This window comes from Camelina sativa, chromosome 15, assembly GCF_030686135.1.
Source record: "Camelina sativa cultivar CO46 ecotype springtype chromosome 15, ASM3068613v1".
Classification (NCBI taxonomy): Eukaryota; Viridiplantae; Streptophyta; class Magnoliopsida; order Brassicales; family Brassicaceae; genus Camelina; species Camelina sativa.
In genome coordinates, this window is record NC_141894.1 from 4,830,449 (window position 1) to 4,839,763 (window position 9,315).

General features: G+C 35.4%; 1 protein-coding gene across 1 annotated transcript; it reads left to right on the forward strand.

Moving 5' to 3' along the window:
- Nucleotides 1-3,188: 3,188 nt before the first annotated feature.
- On the forward strand, nt 3,189-9,292 carry LOC104745360 (putative UDP-N-acetylglucosamine--peptide N-acetylglucosaminyltransferase SPINDLY). The gene is made up of 18 exons (XM_010466566.3): nt 3,189-3,878; nt 4,182-4,598; nt 4,755-4,916; nt 5,023-5,198; nt 5,303-5,378; nt 5,667-5,795; nt 6,046-6,165; nt 6,251-6,319; nt 6,399-6,480; nt 6,659-6,753; nt 6,830-6,894; nt 6,977-7,175; nt 7,284-7,478; nt 7,571-7,665; nt 7,760-7,895; nt 7,991-8,208; nt 8,284-8,411; nt 8,499-9,292. Exons 2-18 carry the CDS (start codon nt 4,206-4,208, stop codon nt 8,894-8,896), a joined length of 2,736 nt encoding a protein of 911 aa, XP_010464868.1. The 5' UTR covers nt 3,189-3,878; nt 4,182-4,205; the 3' UTR covers nt 8,897-9,292.
- The last annotated feature ends 23 nt before the right edge of the window (nt 9,293-9,315 follow it).

Sequence of the window (9,315 nt, forward strand, 5' to 3'; positions counted from 1 at the left end):
AATGTTTTAAACCCCAAATTCTTAAACCTTAGTTTAATAATAAGAAAATGTATATATTGTTTAACCAAAAAAGAAAAGGTGTTACCCTTATTCTTCGTTAAGCAAGGTGTATTATATTTGTTTTGCTCCAAATAAGTAAGGTGTTATTTAAAATGGCTCTTTCGTTTTGTAGTAAGTAGCATATAGTCCAATTATTACACGGTGAAAAAAAAATAGCATAGTCCAATTATTAGAAGATGAATTGACATAATTGGTACGATAGTTGAGAGTTTGAGACAAGTGATCTCGTAAAATCAAAGAAGGCAGCAGGAGCAGGAGAACGCAAGTGGAGGCCGACATGTTCCTAACTATTCAGTGCCCACTTGTGAAACTTCTTTGCTCCATTCCCCACTTGTTTTACACACGAGAGTGGTTTTTTTTTTTTTTTTTGACAATTTGAACGTCTGATCGTAACTACTTTGTTTGTCTAAGAAAATAAAATGGTTACAAAATTGTGACAAACAGAAACAAACGTGTGATTTCTTTTACGTGACAATTTTTTTTTTTGTTTATGTACACATTCATTTTACTAAGAAAATTGTTTTATACCATATAAATTCGTGATCATATACTGATATACTATTATGTTATGACTCTAGATACCATTTGTCCCGTATAGATCTGTGAGTTGAATTCAGAGCTCACATCCTACGACCTCTACTCTACTATTAGAGGTATAAAATGTTAATTTGTAAACATTGATTATTGCAGAAAAAAAACTCAATCTTATTATATAAACCTTGATGACAAAATTACTCATTAAAAAAATCGTAACACGTGTCAATTATATTATTAATATGTTGACATATGTCAATTGATTATTAAAATTTTAAAAAATAAAAATATAAAAATTCAAAACCTAACCTAAAAAAGTTTTATATAAGAGTAAATAGATAAAATAAAACTTAATTTTATTTAAAATCTAATTATAAGATAAATTATATATATACCATAAAATTCAAAATTATAATATTGTTTACTTATTTTAATTTTTAGTTGCTATATTACAATAAAAGATTATTTTTTATATAAAATAAAAAAATGATTGTGAAAATTATACAATTATATAAACCTTGATGACAAAATTACTCATTAACAAGATCGTTACACGTGTCAATTATATTATTCAGATATTGACACATGTCAATTAGTTATTAAAATTTTAAAAACTAAAAATGTAAAAATTTAAAACCTAACCTAAAAAGGTTTTATATAAGATTAAATAGATAAAATAAAACTTAATTTTATTTAAAATTTAATTATAAGATAAATTATATATATATATACCATAAAATTCAAAATAATAATATTGTTTACTTATTTTAATTTTTAGTTGCTATATTACAAGAAAAAGATTACTTTTATATAAGATAAAAAAAATGATTGTGAAAATTATACAATTAGTTATTGTTTCTAAAAAAATGTAAATACTCATCTTTACATAAAGAAAAAGATTGTTGAACTAAAAAAAAAAGATCGTTTCATATTTTTTTCACCAATCAAATAATTTATTCAAATGACTGCTATTGTAATATATATGATAGAAGTATGTAAGATTAACGTATGCGTTTTTGTAACTATAAAAATGTTAAAGTGAAAAGACATATAATAGGTTATTTAATGTGTTCATAAAGACAATTTGTTGGTAGTAGTTAAGACTAAAAAGTATATTTTAACAGTAAAATATATTAGTGTGTACAAATAAACTTTTAGTGATAATGTAGACAGTAGATTTATAAATGTATATACATTAGTGTATTATAGCAAAAAAAAAATAACTATTTTCTATAACTAAAAGTTTATCTCTTTACTTTTATACATTGTTTTTACTTACAAAAATAATTAAATATATATTCTTTGTTAAATTTAATTTAATTTTAATACTTTTGAACTAATTTACAATTATTTTCTTTTGACTAAAAGTGTATCTATTTTTTTTCAACCAAATAATAAATTAAAAGGAATTTTCTCGGTTAGTTGCTCAAGCCAGAGGGAAGGGGTTTACAAAAGAAACTTCAAAGATAAGAGAATACGAAGCACGGATAAGATAATCCGCCTTCAAATTTGTCGCATGCGGGATCCAAGAGATGGAGAATAGTGGAAAAAACTCCAGCGTATTAAACTCATCGAGCAAGTTGAAGAAGGATGGCCAATATTCAGGGGAATGAACCATAGTGAGTAACTCATCACGTATCTGCTCCATGGCCTACAACAACACTTCTAACTCCGAATGCAGGGGGGAGGGGCTCCGTCTTAGATACTTGGCCCCCAACAACAAGGTTTGCTCCTCACCAATACAACACAACCAGCCCAATCATGAATGTTCATTGGTTGTTTTCCAAGAACCATCAATTTGGCAACAAGGTGAAGAAACTTGGACATCCGAGGACAGAGATAGAGCCGATATGACCGCCGTAAAAGATAGCGCTTCTTCCCAGGGTAACTTATCGCCCAAAGCCTGAGCAATTATATCATTCGTCTCGATCTCTAAACCTTAAATTTTTTTATTTTATTTATGGTCTTCCAGATTGCCCATAAAAATCATGGTAATTGAAGAAGTTGATCAGGATCACCCTCTTGAGAGACATCCCTCCAGAAAACAAAATCCAAATTTGAGTACACCGACTCATATGGAAAACCGTTTGATGAGACCGGAGTTAGAGATAAATCCTAAACTTCCCACGAGTGAGGGCATTCAAAAAAAAAAGTGATTAATAGTCTTAACCGCAGAGTCACACCTTTTACACCATATATTTACATTGGACACCTCGGTGTATCTATTTACTTTTATAGATAGATTTTACTTACTAAAAATACTTACTTTATATTTTTTTGTTAAATTTTATTTTATTTTAAAAACTCTAAACTCATACATCGGACGGGTCCTAATCTAGTTATCTATAAGTTTGGATATCAGTATGGGTTTTGGACCTAATATTACCTAGTTATAATTTTTAAAATTAATTTATTATTCAAACCACTTATTTTTGTCCGGTTTGATGCACCACCAAATCTGTTTTTTTTTTGGTTGGGTAAAAGATATGTTTTTCCTTTTTACCAATAGTTTCGAAGTCAACTTGTTTCACATGTGAGTATTGAGCAAATTATAGAGATGCCAATAATTCCATATCTCCATCATCAATCTCGCTGCAAGAGAACTAGAGAAGTAGATTTTTTTTTTTTTTTTGATACATATAAAGACTTTTTTTCTTTTTGCAGTAAAAAAAAAAAGAGAGATTGGTTTATAATTCTGGTCAATGAAAAATAAAAATTTCCTAAGCTGGACATCATTATTTTTTTTTGTTTCTTCATATCTTGGGTTAATTATTTTTCCTTATTACCTGACTGATTTCCTTTTTTTCTTTTGGCAAAATAATTACTATTGTCTATTTTGTCATATTATATTAAAAAAATAAAAATAAAAGTAGGAAACAATCATCCAGCCGTGAAAAAAAAAGAGACAAGCCAGGAGAGAGAAGCTAATCTGAGTCGTTGCCTCTGTCCACTGGCTCGGACCGACCTCGTACCACTTCGCGCTTTGTCCCCGAGCTTATTATAATAGAGGCTACCCTGTCGCCTTCTCCGCCTCCGCTCCCTTCCATTCACGGCCAAGCGACGACTCCACCGCTTCAACTTCTCTGAGGTTTTATAAAAATCCCTAACTTGCTTGCTACTGATCAATCAACGCTTTCCTGTTTTCTTGAGGAGCGAGGGCCGGGGGATCAGCTTCTTCTCCTATGTCTTCTCTACTCAAAGCTATCCTTCTTCTCTAGCCCTCTCGATTTCGTCGTCTCTAGCGGCTTCAGAGTTTCGTCGTCACTACAGAGTCAGGTTCCTCGGTAAGTTATCGTTAAACCCTAATTATCGCAACTTGGTTGTTTCATTTTACTCTCTTGTTCAGATGCATTCTCTTCTTAATCGTTTCTTTTAGTTTAATTCCTAGGGTTTATATCTCAAAGGTGTGATCTTTTTGCACATTTCTCCACTTGTTTAATCTTAGGGTTTTGTTGAATTGAATGTGATGAGTTGGACTTGATACTGTTAAAAGATCAATTCTTTAGCTTCAATACATTTTTCAGCAGTGCAAGACTTAATCTTTTCTCACTTATTAATGATTATGTGCTGTGTTTGTTTCCTTGAAGGTAAACAAGTTCTTAGGTGCAAAAATGGTTGGGTTGGAAGATAATACTGAGAAAGAGAGGTCACCAGTGGTAGAGAATGGTTTCTCCAATGGACCTCGGTCATCTCCTAGCACAGGTGTTTTGTCTCCATCACAAAAGGCCATTCAAGGGAACGACACACTTTCTTATGCCAATATTCTTCGGGCAAGAAACAAGTTTGCTGATGCGCTTGCTCTCTATGAGACTATGCTGGAGAAAGATTGCAAGAATGTTGAAGCTCACATTGGGAAAGGGATATGCTTGCAGACGCAAAACAAAGGGAATCTAGCTTTCGATTGTTTTTCTGAAGCTGTCAGGTTGGATCCGCATAATGCTTGTGCCCTCACCCACTGTGGTATTCTTCATAAAGAAGAAGGGCGCCTCGTAGAAGCTGCTGAGGTATGACATTTGCATTACCTTCTATCTGTGGTGATTTTCCATTTGAGAGTGCTGCATAGTTAGGCTGTAAACCTTGTTAACTCGGTGATATGCATTAGATTTCTTTTTCTACGTTAACCAATTTCTAACTGTTGTTAATCATCATATTTTGCACAGTCCTACCAGAAAGCACTGATGGCTGATGCATCATACAAGCCAGCAGCAGAGTGTTTAGCAATTGTTTTGACCGACCTTGGAACTAGCCTGAAGCTGGCTGGGAACACCCAGGAGGGAATTCAAAAGTATTACGAAGCCCTTAAGATTGACCCGCACTATGCTGTAAATTTTCTGATCCTCTACCAATTCACACAGTTGATACCTTTTTACACTGTTGGTACCATTTAACTGATTCTCTGATTAATTACGCTCTAATTTCGTTATGCAGCCTGCATATTACAACTTAGGTGTTGTATACTCCGAAATGATGCAATATGACAATGCCTTGAGCTGCTACGAGAAGGCTGCACTTGAGAGGCCTATGTATGCTGAAGCGTATTGTAACATGGGTGTCATCTATAAGAACCGTGGTGACTTGGAGATGGCAATCACTTGTTATGAGAGGTAGCATATCTGTTATTTCATTGCTAAGTTTCGATTGGTTGCTAGCTACATAGTTGAAGGTATAAGTGTCGCACTGATATTTCTTTTTCTTCTTCTGCATTTAGATGTCTAGCTGTGTCTCCAAACTTTGAGATTGCGAAGAACAATATGGCCATAGCTCTGACAGATTTAGGAACAAAGGTAAATTTCCGTAGCTTTTATCATAATTTTGGTAACTTAAGGATAACTTTTTGTAAGGGGGCGCCTTCTGGAAAATTCATTATATACTTCGTTTTATTTAGCTGGCTTTTGTGCTGTGTGTGCTTTTTACTTAAGTCACGGCAATGACATTGGAATATGTTTCTGTTCTCTACTACAGATTTTCCTTCAAAATTTTGGTTTACAGTTTACAGTGTCTTAATCATTCTTTTACCATTGGTGAGAAGCTGTGGAGCTGCGAGTACATCTGACTTGTCAATGATATTTCAGGTTAAACTTGAAGGCGATGTGACCCAAGGAGTGGCATATTACAAGAAGGCTCTCTATTATAACTGGCACTATGCAGATGCTATGTATAATCTTGGGGTGGCTTATGGTGAAATGCTGAAGTTTGACATGGTATTTAATTTGTGTTTTACTCATTTCTTTTAGTCAGTAATTGCGTGTTTATATTTTCTTCGCCACAGTACTTGCGTGATAAATGATCTTTATCTTGATAAGTTTAACTACCTATACTTTGATCCTTCTCCCATGTTTGTATAGTTCTTGTAATTAATTTAAAACTACAAGAACATGGGCGGAGAATGTATATCCCTATATTTCAAAGAATGAAATATATCTGTGTCATGATTGCGTTCTTAATGTGCAGGCAATTGTCTTCTACGAGCTTGCTTTCCACTTCAATCCACATTGTGCTGAGGCTTGCAACAATTTGGGAGTACTTTACAAAGACCGTGACAACCTTGATAAAGCTGTGGAGTGTTATCAGGTATTGTTTTTGCAGATATCTGCAGCAATTCATGAGAATTTCATTGTGTTCGATGGCTAGTAATAATATCTCCCAACCTATGTAGACGGCTCTATCAATCAAACCCAATTTTGCGCAGTCGCTTAATAACCTTGGTGTCGTCTACACAGTCCAGGTATGAATTAAGGGCGGCTTTCAGTTTTCTTAATTGAATCTCCAGCATCGATAGAATGTCAATTCCTCTGATATTACAGGGGAAAATGGATGCTGCTGCCAGCATGATCGAGAAGGCCATCCTTGCAAATCCGACGTATGCAGAAGCTTTTAACAACTTAGGTTTGTTATCTACTCTTCTGTTCTTTTTGAGCTTCCTTGTGTGTAACCAATGCTTGGAAATTTAATTCCTTCTAGATTTTGATTTTATGTTCGTGTCCTTTTCTTTTTCCTACCTCCCTGGCGCTAAGAGTCGTTTAGTGTCTGTTATAACCATTTTCATAATGCGATTCAAATGTAGGTGTTCTTTACAGAGATGCTGGAAATATAACTATGGCTATTGATGCTTATGAGGAATGCCTTAAGATAGATCCAGATTCCCGCAATGCTGGCCAGGTATTTATACTTAGCATGCTCTTCTTGATATAAGGTTGAAATATATGTGTTTTAAACTTGCCTGTCTCTTACGTAGAACCGATTGCTTGCCATGAACTACATAAATGAAGGACTCGATGACAAACTATTTGAGGCTCATAGGTATGCACATAAATTATTAATAGTGTAGATTTGTATTATACTGCTTTTATGGGTCTTACAATGAAAACTCGTATGACCACAGAGACTGGGGTTGGCGCTTCACAAGATTACACCCGCAATACACTTCATGGGACAATCTGAAAGATCCAGAGCGACCTATCACCATCGGATATATCTCACCAGATTTCTTCACTCATTCAGTATCTTATTTCATTGAAGCCCCCCTTACGCATCATGATTATACAAAGTACAAGGTGGTGGTTTATTCAGCGGTAGTTAAGGTAGGATTTTTACCTATAGAAATACATTTTCCCTCAAAGCAATACATTTTCTGTTTTCTCGTAGCATTTTCCCCTTAAAGCAATCCTTGATCTCTCACGGTTTTGCAGGCAGATGCAAAAACATACAGGTTTAGGGATAAAGTGTTGAAGAAAGGTGGAGTTTGGAAGGATATATACGGGATAGATGAGAAAAAGATAGCAAGTATGGTCAGAGAAGACAAAATTGACATTTTGGTAGAACTCACTGGTCATACGGCAAACAACAAGTTGGGAACAATGGCCTGCAGACCAGCACCTGTTCAGGTGAGTGAATAGATAACTCTATCTTATGTTGTTTTTTTGGATTTTTCCTATGACTTTCCATTTCAAGTTTACTTTATTTTCTAAAATACCAGGTTACTTGGATTGGCTATCCAAATACTACGGGCTTGCCCACTGTTGATTACAGAATTACGGATCCCTTGGCTGATCCATTAGATACCAAACAAAAGTACGTACTAATTCATGATGAAATTTTTGGGTTTTGGGAGTGATCCAAAGATAAACCTTAGTACTGCTGATTTATTTTGTGGATTTGATTGCAGGCAGGTCGAGGAGCTGGTTAGGCTTCCAGAGTGTTTTCTTTGTTATACACCTTCCCCAGAGGCTGGTCCTGTTTGTCCAACACCTGCACTTTCCAATGGCTTTGTCACGTTTGGTAGTTTCAACAATCTCGCAAAGGTTAGATATTTTTTGTCCTTGGACCATACACACCTATCCCCCCTCGTATCTCTTTTATGTTTTGATAGGTTAACTTCTATGTTTGTGCAAATCAGATCACTCCTAAGGTGCTGCAAGTGTGGGCTAGGATACTGTGTGCAGTTCCCAATTCTCGCTTAGTGGTAAAATGCAAACCTTTCTGCTGCGATAGTATTAGGCAGAGGTTTCTCACGACGCTGGAGCAGCTTGGGTTAGAATCAAAGCGTGTTGATCTCTTGCCATTGATTCTTTTCAACCACGACCATATGCAAGCTTATTCCTTAATGGATATTAGGTAAGATTTGACACATCGTTTTCTGTAAAACACCGCGGCGAATAGATTCACATATTCAATTTACATTTAATGCAGTTTGGATACATTCCCTTATGCTGGTACTACCACTACCTGTGAATCTCTCTACATGGGAGTTCCATGTGTTACAATGGCTGGTTCAGTACATGCGCATAATGTTGGTGTCAGTCTTCTCACTAAAGTTGGTAAGCACTCGGCAAAGTTTGGTTCTTTTGCCAGATTTGGTTATACTCGTTACATCTTTTAGCTAATGCAACCATTTCTTGAATCAGGATTAGGACACCTTGTTGCTAAAAACGAGGACGAATATGTTCAGTTATCTGTTGATCTAGCCTCTGATGTCACAGCTCTTGCTAAATTGAGAATGAGTCTCCGGGATCTAATGGCTGGATCTCCTGTTTGTAATGGACCTTCCTTTGCTGTTGCTCTTGAATCTGCATACCGGAATATGTGGAGAAAGTACTGCAAAGGTGAAGTGCCATCGTTTAAGCGAATGGAAATGCTGCAGAAAGAGGTCCAAGATGATCCCTTAATCTCAAATGACTTGGCAGCATCAAGACAAAGCGTTACTGGAGAAGCCACTCCTTCTCTCAAGGCCAATGGTTCTGCTCCTGTACCTTCCTCTTTACCAACCCAATCCCCGCAGAAGAGATTGGACTCCACTAGTTAGATATCCGGCAACTCAAGCTGCTGCAGAATGTCAATGTCTTTGCAGATTCATGACCCGTCAAGGAAAAGGTGTGAAAGAAAAAGAGTCCATGAGCTCTTCCTGCTTTTTACTTCCAAGACTATAGGAACTAGACTTTAGATTACTGCTTGTGTAGTAAAAAGAACAGTAAAATCACCCTTCTCTTGTTTTTTTTTTGGTTCTGTCTCCTACCACTATTAGTTTAGCTTTACATGATTCTTGGGAAGTCATTAGGTGGAAGTGTATTTGGAGTTTTTCTTCTCATTTGAGAGATCAAGTTGTTGTGTGTATCAGTTAGGGGGTTTAAGGCTTTTTAGGATGCTTGGTTTCATGTGCTGGATTTTGAATCATATGATAGTAAATATAGTTATAGCCAAAGCTTATCAGTGTCCAAACTATTT

Coding starts and splice junctions, on each gene's coding strand:
- LOC104745360 (XM_010466566.3), top strand. CDS start 4,206: ATGGTTGGGTTGGAAGATAATACTGAGAAAGAGAGGTCACCAGTGGTA. Junction 5,199..5,302: donor GCAATCACTTGTTATGAGAG/GTAGCATATCTG, acceptor TTCTGCATTTAG/ATGTCTAGCTGTGTCTCCAA. Junction 6,481..6,658: donor AGAAGCTTTTAACAACTTAG/GTTTGTTATCTA, acceptor ATTCAAATGTAG/GTGTTCTTTACAGAGATGCT.